General features: G+C 41.3%; 1 protein-coding gene across 1 annotated transcript; it reads left to right on the top strand.

Moving 5' to 3' along the window:
- The first annotated feature begins 402 nt into the window (after positions 1-402).
- Positions 403-6,001, top strand: fgf3 (fibroblast growth factor 3). Its single transcript, XM_069922804.1, has 3 exons — positions 403-679; positions 2,486-2,589; positions 5,622-6,001. The coding sequence occupies exons 1-3, from the start codon at positions 403-405 to the stop codon at positions 5,952-5,954; spliced, it is 714 nt and encodes a 237-aa protein (XP_069778905.1). The 3' UTR covers positions 5,955-6,001.
- Positions 6,002-14,867: the final 8,866 nt, after the last annotated feature.

Below are 14,867 nucleotides of genomic sequence, written 5' to 3'. Positions count from 1 at the left end.
TGGTCGGAGTTCAGCTATTGTTCGGAAGAAAGTTCTTTTATTTCTATGCGCCGTCGATCACCGGGGTTGCGACGAAATCTCACGATAGTGTCTTAAGTAAAATTCAGTGGATTTTTTTTAACCAGTCTTCCGTGGGCTATTGGGAGAGAAGGAGGACGCGGGCAGCAGGCACCGTTCCTCAGACAAAACCAAGATGCTTTGAGATTAGGATGGCTCATACCATTGACTATTGATTCGACAGATCAGGGCAGATGTATATTACCATGTTCCATCGAGTCGAACTACACGCCCCGCGATCCGTTGACCCGTTTAGAACATTTTTTTAATGGGACCCCTTGATTTAGCTAATCCAGACCTTGATCCGCATCGGATTGTATTGGAGAGTGTGTTGACCATGCCACAATGTTTATAACTGTCTGCTTGTTGCTGAGTTTCCTGGATTTCACTCGGCAGCAGTCGCCGCTGCCCCGGGTGCCGACTGTGACTCGGAAAGTGCCTTGTGTGCCGTCCTCAGCCTGCGAGTCCAGACTGAGGAGGGATGCCGGAGGGCGCGGAGGGGTCTATGAGCATCTCGGGGGAGCTCCGAGGCGGAGGAGGCTTTATTGTGCCACTAAGTACCATCTGCAGATCCATCTCAGCGGGAAGATCGACGGCACGCTGGAAAAAAACAGCATTTTCAGTGAGTAGCAGATCATCCTTTCAATTTCCGAATCACCCTAACGAACAGAGGGTGAAGAGAATGACTTACACGCTGGGTGGTTCAATATTGATACTTCATTATAACTGCATTGGGGCGAAGTGCATTGAGCGCTTATTTAGACTTGTGGATTACATGTAAAGCAGAAACAATCTTAAAAGCAATTTAAAAAGGTCTATTGCGTTGCAATTTCTGAATAAATATTTCCCATGAATGCTACAATAGTATCTAATTTACATTAGGCAGAGATTTGATTTGCAACTTAATACATCACATTTAATGCAGTATGCTTCTTTTGGCTTGTATTCCTTTGCAATTTCAGTGACTATATCTGAATAATTTATTGCAATCGGAGAATTTTAGGAGGATCGGGGTCGCTCTTTCAACGCAGATGTCTTCTCACTGATTTTGCAATGCCATTCTTATACATCAGAAAACAAAATGATTAGTCGACAACTCCTTTATCGTTAAATCTCGGGACTCCCAACACAATGGAATTTGAACCACAGGATCGTTGGCCCCATCGCGCTAAACAATTCTGTTTCCCAGTACACGTTTATAGCTGTGACTGATGTTCAGTAACCTGCAATCAGTTGGGATACTCAACCCCCACCCCACCCCATGTCTAACTAAAGGAGGACTCGCCATATTTTGACGTATTATATCGTTTACTTGAGCGAAACCTTGTGAACCCCTTGATTTGCCAGAACGGAACAGCCCAGAGTGTAACACTTCGTGAAAGAGTAACGTTATCAGTAAGATCGTTTCCCCGACCGACAACTTCGCCTGGTTTCACGTCCGGAGTTCCGAAGCTTGTGTTCGGAAATCAATCTGGAAGGATAAGTAGTTTATTTCCCCCAACAATGGCCAAACTCCAGTAAGCTGTCACTTTGTTTAACTATCTCTGGAGACGCCACCTCTTTAGCTACATTTGCAAGGGTTTGTCATAACACGCGTCACTTCCCTTGAAAGCTCGGTGACAAAATGTAATCCTAATTCGTTGCGCCATCCGATAAACTAGACTCAAATTTGTTTTCTTAAGACCACAAAGCGGTTTAAATTGTTACTCTTCCCACAACCTTTTGTACTCCGTGCATCACTGACATCCCATGAGGAGTAATGAAGTGTTGTATAGCCTCAATTTGGATTAATTGAAATAGTTGGGAATAGGCAACATCAGAATGTAAAACTTAAAACTAATGAATGGCACGACGGTGGAGATAAACAGCACTGAAATCTGTTTTTGGATAACAAGGTGGTTGAGAATAAGCAGAAAACTACTGATATACTTAAAAGTTGAATTCAGAGCACATTGCATGTACCTGCGCTTTCTAACCTTTAATTATCTCAGATAAAAGGGAGAAGAATTGTCGAACCGTGCAATAAAATATAAAACTTGTCATTTAGTAGAAGAATGCTGATTAGGAAAATAAATGGAAACATAGGTTGGCAATTTGCACGTGTCTGAAAGATGTTGGATCTGTCAAAGGCACGAAATAACGGGAGGTGCAGATTTGTATAGGGTGAAGAGAACGAGATAATCCAAAATATCTCTGAATTGGTATAACAGTTTGCTCTGGCTTTGCATCGTTTGTTTTTAGAAGGTTAACCCAACTTTCTTCCTCTTATCTTCATCTTTGAGCAAGTTTTCATTTCACTCCACAGCTGTTGGTTCTCACATTGTGACTGTGTGATACCTCCGCATGAGTTCCTTCTTCCTCACCTGATGTATTGGGACAGATTAATGGCGTTTGGTTTCCTCCACTTGATTCACATGCCTTCTTTCAGGTATCTTGGAAATTACTGCTGTCGATGTTGGAGTGGTGGCGATCAAAGGATTATTTTCGGGTCGATACCTAGCTATGAACAAAAGAGGACGTCTGTATGCATCGGTAAGTAATTCTACTTTATAAACGGGAGATACATTTAAACCATGTGGATGTTATGCCATGCTAGTTTCACATGTTAAACTTATTGATGTATTAAAATACTATAAAAACAAAATCATCTAATTATTTGACACTTTAACCCCATTGTACGGAGTATAGATTAGGCTCTTTGGCCCAACTCGTCTATGCTGACAATTTGACAGTCATTGTTCATTCCATTTCCATGCATTTGGTCCGTATACATCCATATATCTGTCCAAGTGCCGGTTCCACGGTACCCGCGTACACCGCTTCTTCCATCAGCTCGTTCCGAATATGAATTACCCTTTGTGTGAAGAAAGTTGCCCCTCGACTCCGTCTTCACCCCCTCCCCTCTCCAAAGTCTGTTCCCACCAGATATAAAATCATTAAAAATGTACGTGGAAAAAGCACCCATAAGGTTGGTTTATGTAAGGATATGATGTCTACCAACAAAAACAAAACTCAAAAATAACAGCAACATCTATTGATGGAAAGAAATGTATCCCGATGAGAAATCCAGGGGCTTTCTATTACCTTTCTTGCACTGTTTTCCATCCTGTTTCTTCTCACTTCCATTACAAGGGTGAAAATCGATGGGGTTATCCAAATAGTCGCGCTGTTTAGTTTATGTGACGATTCCAAAGCCCCCAGAGGTGCTCAAAAATAGCTTGATGAAGGAATCACTGCGGGTGGCATCCCACGAATTTGAAGTGGAGTTGGGGAGGTAGAACCAGTTGAAGTGGTTTACCTCATACTAATGAAAACCAACCAAAGGGTATGCTGAGGAGTAGATACAAGTAGTCGAGATAATCCTGATACTGGTGCCAAAAATTCAGATTTCAGATTTATTGTCAAAGTACATACAGGACATCACATACAACCTTGAGATCCTTTTTCCTGCGGACAAGGCAGATTTACCAGTTATTGGTGGTGCAAAAAAAGGACTCAACTTACACATGTAAACAAATAGAGAAATGTAAACAAACTGGACAATACAGAGAGATTTTTAAAAAATCAATAAAGGGCAAAAGTCTTTAAATGAGTCCCTGATTGAGTTTGTTGTTCAAAAGTCTGATGGTGGAGGAGTAGTAGCTGTCCCTATTTCCTAAATGTTGTCATCTCTCGCTTTCTTATACATAATTCCTACTTATTGTTAGTGTATGTTGCCAACCTCTGGAGCTGTAGCAAACAAGGCTTTCAGTACATCTGTACATTATGACAATAAACTTGCATCTGATCTAAAGGGGGCAAGATAACTATGGATAAAGCATCGAGTGACTGCAGCTCCTTCATGGTTCTTGAAGGCCAATGGATGATGGCTGTAAATTAGATCGTAAATGCAAAGACAACTTTTGCACATTTTTCTTCCGAAGACCCAAACACGTTTGCAATTAGCATCCAACCCCCCACCTTATTCCATGTCCGCCAAATTAGGGTGCCCAGACCTCCCACTGAACTTCGTGTAGCAAAGCACCAACTGCAGGCCTCTCAATTGGCGGTTCGGATAGAAATCGGTGGATAATCATTGTGGAAAATCACTGCAACAGGGCTTCCAGACCTCAATGATTCATACGCAAATAGTGACGGGCCGACTGCCCTCAGGGTTAGAAATGGGCTCGGTTTGGCATTTGCTAATGCCGAATACGTCCAGAGTTTGGTTTAAAACTAGTCTCCGTACTTGCATTTGGTGCGAGAAGTGAACCGTGTGCATTAACATTTAAACATGTTTTTTTTTCCAAAGACATGTTGACACTAACGTGCCATTGGGGGAAAAAGAATGTTTCCCAATTGCTAGTTTGTGATCTTTCTCAGAATTCACATTCTGCTACGTGTACACCAGGATTTGATCTAAGCACTTCACTTCCGTGTGTTCCTCTCTTTCCCTCACTATGTTATTTTCAGATAAAACATCGTTTGATATCACGGGCTTCAAAACTCTTTATCTGTTCAGAGTAGAATTGCACACACAGGGGAAAAAAAAGGGTTCCCACACTACAACTCTCTTATCTCTGATCAGATTGCTACTGACCCAGTGGCAACTTCTTCAATATCTCCCACTGTTTGAATCAATGCAGTTCTTTTCTCGATCGGCTGAGAAAAGTGGTGCTTTCGACCATAGATTGATGATATGATAATATCACATTCTTTTGGATAAGAAAGCAAGTATTAATCCCCACTTCCGACTAATTTTCTAACTCATTTGACAAGAGCTTTTGAAATTATTCAATATGTGATTCCTAACAAAAAAAAGCCTGATTTATAAGATCGAGGTCTTTAATTTGGGGGGGGGGGGGGTGGGGGAAGAAGCATTGACCTTTACACCTACATAATTAGTACTCCAGCATCAAAATGTTTCACGTTATTGTTAATCGCTGGCAAATAAGTCGAATTTATCGTGTTTCGTTTAGAGAAATTGATGTACGGTGACATTATCACTTAAAGAAATTGTAATTAGCTTTCGATGGATTTGATTAAGTTGGTTTGATAATGGGATTCGCAGGCCACCCGTCCGCTTGAAGATGTTTTAATTCCTTAAACGGCCCCAGTGGAAAGGATAACGAAGAGCTGACCATCATTTTCACTGTCTTTGCTCCATTTGAGTTGTTCATAATCCAAAGTGGAGCAATTCAGTGTAGATATCCTCGTTTAAAAAATAGGTTAAATTTTGTTTTCACGGTTGTGAATGATATTGATTTCTAGCATTGATGGGTTGTGCGTCGAACCCATCAGTTCTACGCGAAGATGTCACTTTTCAACAGCACGAGGCATTGCCTCTCTAATATAAAATACGGCGTGCGTTCAGATAACCACGGTCCAAAGGTTGTAAAACTGGCAAATGTAATATATGGAAGACGTGAAGCCAAACAAGGATGTTTTCTGTTCTAAAGATTGGCATCACCATCTTAATGATGGCAAGCGGTTAGGGTAGGGCGGGTCTAAATATAGTAGGAGGAAAAGAATCAACATACATTTTCTATAAGTGAGTATCTCGTATGTTTCTCTGCCGTTTGCAGGAAGCCTACACCCCAGAGTGTGAGTTTGTCGAGCGGATTCATGAACTGGGATATAACACGTACGCGTCCAGGTCGTACAGGACCATTCCGAACCCTGCAGGGTCGAGGCGCAGAAATAATGCCGAGAGACTTTGGTATGTGTCCATCAATGGCAAAGGCCGACCGAGAAGAGGCTTCAAAACCCGCCGGACCCAAAAATCCTCGCTCTTCTTGCCCAGGGTGCTGGACAGCAAAGACCATGAAATGGTTCGATTATTCCGCACTACTTCCAAATATCGAGAGGACTTTGCGAAAGCTCCCAGCAAGGCGGCGAAAAGGAGAGCTGCCCAATAGTGATTAACATTGCTGCGTTAACAAAACTTTGCAACGAAATGTTTTATAACTTGGACATTCTTTGGTTGGAAATAGTACAAGTTTTATTTGTAGAATTATGTTCCTAGTATAGATGATATAATAATTAATGTAAATATGTAAATTAGTTTTTTAAAATTTCACTACTCCCTCTTTAATTTCAAAGGATGTGTATATTATCCCCAGTGTTTTTCTCCAACTAAGTAGGGACTTATAGTCAGTGATTTTTTTTAAACATCTATTTTTGTACGCCCTTTTCTATCTCAAGAAAATGCAATGTATCAGTACAACGGCTATCGGCCATTCATTTTCTTCCCGAGTTTCAGATAAAATACTAATTTATCTTTAATTGGTATCCCGTGGGGCGACTGTCACGCTGACTTGTGATTGAATAGAACGTCTCAAGAAAAATCGGGAGTCGCCGCGAGATGTTTGAAGTGATTATGGAATGCACTGTCTGGAAAAAAAACAAGGTGATGACGCCGATTTAATAATAATGTTCAAAAGCCATTTGGATGAATACTTGAATGAGAAAGATTGCACGTTATGGGATGAGAGCAAAATGACTGATCGATAGGCCTTACAAGTGCTGGCACAGGCATGATGGGCCGAATGACCTTCGGCGTTGAGCCATTCTATGACACTTATTGAACTCAGCTAAGGGAAGCCAGAAGCCCACGTTAAGCAATGTACTCAAGAGATGATCTTTATTTGTCTAGTTATATTTATTTTAAATAAATAGTTATATACACGTGAAGACATTGAGGTAAAGAGTCAATGTCCAATTCAGAAACGCAAAGATTTGAGAAAGAAGCAATCAGCAAAATCCTCACTTTGGTCTTTATTCCACTGATAGAAATCATAGAGAACCGAATGCCTTAATAGCTTAGAAGCTAATAACCAAAACAGAAATACTCACTTTGGATATAGAGGCAAGGGTGCATAGGCATCTTCGATCAATTACTCTTTCAAGGCGCACTAGTACAAATCCATTGGTGGACGCGCATATCCTCTTGGCCATCTCTCACCCCTATCCGATTTGCATATATATTTCTTTCTCCACCCTGAACAAAGTTCGGATTCCGTCAGGGGAAATAACATATTGTGTGGCAGATGTAATCTTTAGATTTTTAAAATATTCTTTGTGAAATCGTATCAAGAAGTAAACGTTTTGATGATATACAGCAGCAAGACAGTGAATCTGTAGATCTTACCAAAGAGGCACGCCTTGTCTGTTCAGGTACTGGTTTATTTAAAAGGAGGCTTCTTATAATGCCCATCCCACTTGATACTTTCCAGCATCATCAACTAACTGAGACAATACCAGCCCTTTTGGGAAATGTACCGGTTTCACGCCTCTGAGAAAATTATATCGTAGTGGACAATGAGTTACTAGAAGTCAGCATTTTAACACATCTTTATTTATTTGTAGCTTGGCGTGTTTTTTGCGGTGGTCGTTTCCCATGCTTTGCAGATGATACGAAGATAGGTGGAGGGGCTTGTCGCGTTGTGGATCCAGGTGTCTTCCGGGGGGCTTGGAGAGGTTCGGAAGAATTCGCTCAGATAGAAAACAGCACTGGGAAGTAAACTTTGTTCGAAGGGATAAAAGAGTAGACTATTTTCTAAACTAGGAGAGAATTCCGAAAGCAGAGGTCCAAGGAACTTGGGAGTCCTTGTGCAGGATTCCCTCAAGGTGAACTTGCAGGTTGAGTGGGTAGTAAGCAAGGCAAATGCGATGTTAGATTTCATTCCGAGAGGACTAGAAGAGAAAGACAAAGGTGTCATGCTGTGGAGCTTTACAGACCACGTTTGGAATATTGGGCCGGTATCTAAGGAAGGATGTTCTGGTGTGGGAGGGTGCCCAGATGAGGTTTACGAGAATGGTTCCGGGGATGGGAGGATTAACATATGGTGGCTCTGGGCCTGTGCTCGCTGGGATTTAGAAAGATGTGGGAGGAGGATTTCAACCAAACATTCCTAATATTGAAAGGGCTGGATAGAATGGACGATGAGAAGATGTTTTCAGTGGTGGAAGAGTCTAGGACTAGAGGGCACAGCCTCAGAATTAAAGGACATTTCTTCAGGCAGGGGATTGTGAATCTGCAAGATTCTTTGCCACATATGGCTGTGGGGCCAAGTCATTGGGTTGAGTTAAAGCGGAGTCTGATAAGTTCTTGATGATGAGGGTGTCAAACGTTATTCCAAGAAGACAGGACAATAAGGTTAAAGGAAAAAGTACTTCAGCAATGATTTGAATGATGGAATATTCTCGATGGGCTGAATGGCCCAATTCTACTGTTATATCTGCTGGTCGTATACGTGCTATTTTGGTGTCAGTTGGTTTCAGAATGGTTGACGACGAACTTCAGTGTGTCCTTGAAGCACTCTCTCCCGTCTAATTACCTGCTGGTAATTATTTAACAAAATTATGTGCCCAACCACTGGAAACTGCCGTCTTTCTCTGATCGCCAGGTATCTCATCTACAAACATATACAACGGGCTCTCAAAAAAGGTTCATTCAGGCCTAAAGCCGCGAAAGAAGAAACGCGATCCCATTACACTTCGATGGCAAAAGTGACCCATTTGTTGCTGTTTTTTTGTTTCACACACAACATGAAACATTTGCCGTTCCCACCACGTCAACGCGGTCTCAGAATCCAACCATGTCCCTTGTCAGCTACCTGTTGAGTTTTTAGCTGGCGTTACGCACATCCGTAATTCATTATTCTGACTTGTTCTGACAGTGGAAAAACTGTTTGAAGTTCAATTGCATTTTCCCTTTACTGTTCGTTTTTTTTTTGTTGGAACCGCCTTTTAAGTGCATATACAGGACGTTGAAGCCAGCGCATCACAACAGCCTACATACACACCAGTATCCCATAGAGCCGCATCAACACCTCTTTACTCTTATACACTATTCCTCTTGAAATGAATGTCAACATAGCATTCGCTTTCTTTACTGCCGATCCAACCTTCTGGTTAACCTTTATGTTATCCTGCACGAGGATCCCTATGTCCCTTTGCACTTCTGAATTTTGAATTTTTTTCCCCATCCAAGTAATAATCTGTGTTTATTTCCTCTTCCAAAATGTACAACCGTACATTTCTCAACATTGGCCATTTCTTTGCCCTCTCTGTCCAAGTCTCTCTGCAACCTTTTGGTTTCTTCAACATTTCCTATTCCACCACCTATCTTGGTGTCATCTGCAACCTTTGCCACAAAACCATGCAATCCATAATCTAAATCAATGTACATTGTAAAAAGAAGCAGCCCCAACACCGATCCACTAGTAACTGGCAACCAACCAGAATAGGATCCCTTGATTCTCACCTTTTGCTTTCTGCCTATTACCCAATGTTCCACCCAATCTAATATCTTTCCTGTAATTCCATTATCTATTGTACGTTTCATTGATTTCATTGTTATTACAAGAACAAATTAACCGTGACCACTTGAAATGTAGCGAAAAATGCACAACAGCATGCTGATGGGAAACGGCAGAAGCTGGGAATTTGGAGTTGGAGAGCATTGAATTTTTACCTCGTTTCTTATAAATACCTCGCCAATTATCAGTACTTATGAGCGTTGTCGTCTGATCTGTTAACCTATCTCCAAGCATTTTTATCTTGCACAACCCCTCTCCCCAGTCCTACGATGAAAACTGTAACTCCTCCACTCTCTCTTCACCCGAGTTCTGATGAAGGGCTCAAGCCTGAAACGTTGGTTATGTATCTTTGCTACATAAAGTTTGACCGGCCGAGTTTCTCCAGCATTTGTGTTTTGACTTGTGTTTGGTTTCTGCCGACTTTCCTGTTACGGGTCGCTGACCTCAAACATCAGCCAGTATTTCTTTCTACAGATTCTGCTTTACTGAATGACCTCTTCCAGCATTTTCAAGTTCACTTCTAGCACTTGTAACTCTGGGTTAAATACAAAGACGGTTTACCATTCCTTAATTTGTTAAATTATATGGTTGTATAGCGAGGATTAATTTTAAGAACATTGCCATTGTTTTGTCTCCCATATTGGCAGCTCCAATTATGTCTCTTGGATCATCTCAAACGGTTGACTGGCTAACCATCCATTAACTGGAATACAGAAAGAGTTAAGAATGTTGATCACCAGTTAAATCAGAGGGTTGATACTCAGTGGTTAATGATTTATACAACTGGCAAGATGGGTTCAGTTGTCTGAAATTGCGATTCCAATCTGGAAATTGGACCTTTCCGGTCTAAAATTGTAAAACAGGAGAACGTTCTTCAGAAAATAATCTTTACGAACACTTAATTTTCGATAATGGGAAAGTGACAGATGGGTGCTGATGTTCACATGAGCGCAAAGCATTTTGTTTAAATGAGGTGAAAAATGTAATCGAGAAATTTTTCAGAAGGAACTTCTTTCCAATCTTCATGGGCCCTATTCTCACAAATCCTGCAATATATTTGTTTTAATGCAAATAAACTACTTAAAGTTATTTATTCGTCAATAGGTTGACAGAATTAAGACAATTTGTGTCAGAATAGAATGCTATTTCTATCGATAGTAAAAAAAAATGGGTATGTTCCGTGATCCTCTCGTTTAAGTTACTGTATCACCTCAAACTTACTTAATCAAAAATATTTTCTCTGCAATAATCACGAGTTTGGTATGGAAGGAGAGGGATTAAGAACATAAATGTGAATGGATTGGGAATGTTCAAGTCTAAAACACGTTGAACTGAATTGAGCGGGTGTGGGTGGGCGTGGGGAAACACAATTAAAATAAAAATTGGCTGAGGAAGTCAAGGTGGCCTCGTTCAAAGGAGGCACTCCTCGAGGAGATTAATGAGTCTACCTTGCAGTCCGCTGGACTGAAAGTCGTGTAACAAACTGGCGAAGGAGCCCACCCCCTCCTCAAGGCTCGGTGCGAGTGGGATGGTAAACCACGGGCAAGGGTGATTGTGTGAATCCTCATGCGGTGATCCTTGTGAAACGATTTCTCATTAGAAGCCTCAGGCTGGAGCATTACATGGTCATCTCTGCATTAACCTGGATTTAACAGTCAGAGGTTCCCCGTCGATCCTCGAGTTGTAGTGTACTGAAGGAGAGAGGCGTGTCTGTTAAAATCACATCACTGCCTATTACAATCGAATCAGTCACCATCCTTTATCCCCGACACGTTCATGAATTTAAACCGCATTTCTTAACCCAAACTTTATTTACCATCGTTTAAAAAACATAATGCTGGAGAAACTCAACCGGTCAAACACTGTCCTTTATGAAGCAAAGAATACGATGCAGAACCAAATCTGGGCTTTGGCCCTTCCTCAAGGTGTGAGCAAAATATACGTTGATGGCATTAACATCGACTTCTGTTTCTGCTAACGCTCTGCCAGTTCTCACTCTTTTCCCCATCCCTCCGTCTTCTTTCCTCAGGTTTTGCACCTTTTCCCTCTCCATTCACAGAGCCCATCCCCCTCCCCCCCCCCCCTATTCGCTGCTGTACCCTCCCTCCCTTATCCACCTATCACACCATTTTGTTCAGGCACCTGCCTACATTTTGCTCGTACCTCAAGCCTGAAATGTTAGTTCTTTATCTTTACCTTTGCTACATAAAGGACCCTGTTTGACCTGCTGAGCTTTTCCAGTATCGTGTTTTTACTCCAATCACAGTGTCTGCAGACTTTCATGTTTTGATCCAAAATTCCAAATTCATCTAACAATGAGAAGCTGGAGGGGTTCAGGCAGCGTTGAAAGGGAGAAATGAGTAGTCAATGTTTGTGGTTGGGACCCTTTATTGAGGATAAAGTCCTGACACAAAATCTTTGATGGCCATTTCACTCCATGGATGCTGTCTGACTGGCTTAGTCCATTCAGTTCTCATTGTCTGTTCAAAATTCCAGCCTCTGCATTATTTGTGTTTCCCTGTGTATAATTCTCACATCTTGTATTGTGTGGCTCAAGTGCTGGTTCTATCCTCTCCAACCAAATGGCATTATCATCTCTGGTTTCTGCTAGCCTACTCTTCATTCTCCCTCCCTTTCCATTCCATTTGTCTTCTTTCCTCCATTTCTTCTTCCCTTTCCCTCTCCATGCACAGGGATTTCCATCTCCCCCTGTTTGCTGTGGTGTCCTTCCTTCCTTATCCACCTATTACCTCCTGCCTGTACTCCTCCCCCTGCCCCACCCTCCCCCACCATCTTGTTCAGGCACCTGCCTACATTTTGTTCATACCTTGATGAAGGGTTCAAGCCTATCTTTGCTCTATCAAGCACTCTGTTTGACCTGCTGAGTTTCTCTTGCATTGTGTTTTTACATTTACTCCTTCCTTGACTAGCTTGGTTAGACAAGCTGTGGCCAAGACTTTGAGTCTGAAGAACTCCATGACCTGATACCTTCACAGTGGGTCCTTTATTAAAAATCATTGTTTTATGCTGAGTCTGCGGAAAAAAAGTGGATTAAATTACTGACTTGCAATCTATAAATAGATCATTATGCTGAGATGTTATTTCACCACTTCATCCATGTTCACCTGAAAAAAAGCTTAGATTCTTGTACACCTGGACTTGTATTTGACTCAAAGTATGAGTGATTCCTGACATATTTGGATTGGTTGTTGTTCCCACCCATGATTATTTGAGCCAAAGGTTGCTTTCTGGGATTTGTAGTTCGTTTCAAGTCAAGTTTCTTTTCAAATGATTGTACAAATACAACCCGATGAAACAGCGTTCTCCGGTCCTCAGTTCAAAACACTCAGATGCACCACCAGACAAAATACACATACAGAGAAACAATACATATACAGGAAAAGTTAAGTATTCATCTGTACAATTAAGTAAATATTGTTTTGTAAATATGAGGATGTTGGATGGATACTGTGAGCAGTTCCTATGGTCATTCAGCATTCTCACTGGTCATGGGAAGAAACCTTTTCTCAGCCTGGTGCTGCAGGCTCTGATACTCCTGTATCTCTTCCCCAATGGGAGCAGCTGAAAGATGCTGTGTGCAGGGTGGAAGGGGTCCTCAATGATTTTGGACATCCTCATCAGACAGCAAACCTGGTAGATCATGTTGATGTTGGGGTGGGGGGGGCAGGGTAGGGAGACTCCAGTGATCCTCTCTGCCATTTTTATGCTCCTGTGGATTGACTTCCGATCCATTTCTTTGCAGAAACCATACTACACTGTAATACAGCCACCCAGGATGCTCTCAATAGCCCAGTAGCCTTGGCCACTTCAGTCTTCTCAGGAAGTGCAAGTGAGGAGATGTGTGTCCATGACAGGTCACTAGTTAAGTGAACTGTAAGGAACTTGGGACTCTCTAATCATAATGACAAGCAACAGGTGACATTCTGGAGTCTGAGACTCAGTGCAGAGCAGCAGTTATTGGATTTCCATGACAGTATTTGCTTGAACTTCAGTGGTCATGTTACATGGAAAGAAGTAAAGATGATTCAATGTACAGATATGCAAAAGAGTTCCATCCCTAGGACCAACAAAGAGACAAATGGATTATTGGAGTGTTGCAGAGATTTTCAACACTATATTGTATCTCTGAGAGTGTAATGATTTTTCTGGGGTTTTTTGCGCATGGTTGAGATTTTTATTTTTAGACCATTGCTCTTGAGTAATCAATATATGAATTAAAAACACCTTAAAAGTATTTTATTGATTACATTTTTTTCTGATTGCCATAATTTATTGCTATCTAAAGGTTCTTCATTGACAAATAAGGTCTCCATTTTGTCACATTTGAGTAATTGGCAAAACCCATTCCATTCCAGAGAGAATGTGCAAGCTCCATAAAAATACCACCAGCGTTCACCTTTGAAGCTGTGATGATTGCAGTATTAATTCATGTGCTGCTATGAAGCAAAATGAATTTGACTAAATATCTGTTCAGGCCAATGGGTCAGTGCTGGATTTTATTCTAGTCCAAAGCTACTTATCTTCTCACCACATCAATATATCCTATAATTTATTTGTCGATAATATTTTATTTTAGCTCTCCATTAAATGAAACTTTGTGCCTTACCACGTCCACAGACTAACTATTCCAGGTAAGAAGATTCTCTTTAAATTCCTCATTAATATTTTGCATTTAAAGCTTCTAATTTTGACCTCCGGTAACATATTAATGAAGCATTCTGGCCTGAAACATTGACCATTCTCCCACTGATGTTGCTTGGCCCACTGTATTCCTTCAGCAGATGGTAATTTTGCTCTAGATTCAAGCATCTGCGATCTCTTGTGTCTCCATTACCTCCATGTCTGGCCTGTAAAACCTTTACATAATATCAAAAACATCTGACAGGAATCCTTTAGGTTTCAGATTTTAGATTTCAGATTTATCGTCAGAGTACATACACGACATCACATACAACCCTGAGATTCTTTTTCCTGTGGGCGTGGCAGAATTACCACTAAATGGTAGTGCAAAGAAAACTGTACATAGTGTGTAACATGTAAACAAATAAAGAACTGTAAACAGATAATGAATGTAAACAAACTGACTGCAATACTGAGAGAACAAAAAGAAAATCAATAAAGTCAGAGTCCTTAAATGAGTCCCTGATTGAGTCTGCCATTGAGGAGTCTGATGGTGGAGAGGGAGCAGTTGTTCCAGGACCTGGTGGTGCCAGTCTTGTGGCACCAGTCTTGTGGCACCGAGGCCTCCATTTTATTGAGAAAAGAGCCACAGCCAGTTTAATTAATCCTGAGACCTTTAATCACTCAGTTCTGATGAGATTCAGGAAACATGTTTTGCTCCATCTCAAGTTCCTCCATGTGCATACGTTAAGATGAATTGCACTCAGTGTTTTCGCAGTGAGAGCCAGTAGCACACTAATGTTCAAGGAATGTTGGCTAAATGTATGTAGTGCAGAAGGATTATGTCATCAAGAAGAAAGAAGTAGA

Source organism: Narcine bancroftii, chromosome 1 (assembly GCF_036971445.1).
Source record: "Narcine bancroftii isolate sNarBan1 chromosome 1, sNarBan1.hap1, whole genome shotgun sequence".
Classification (NCBI taxonomy): Eukaryota; Metazoa; Chordata; class Chondrichthyes; order Torpediniformes; family Narcinidae; genus Narcine; species Narcine bancroftii.
Note: the sequence above shows the minus strand (reverse complement) of the source record. Positions and strands in the feature narration are given on the sequence as shown.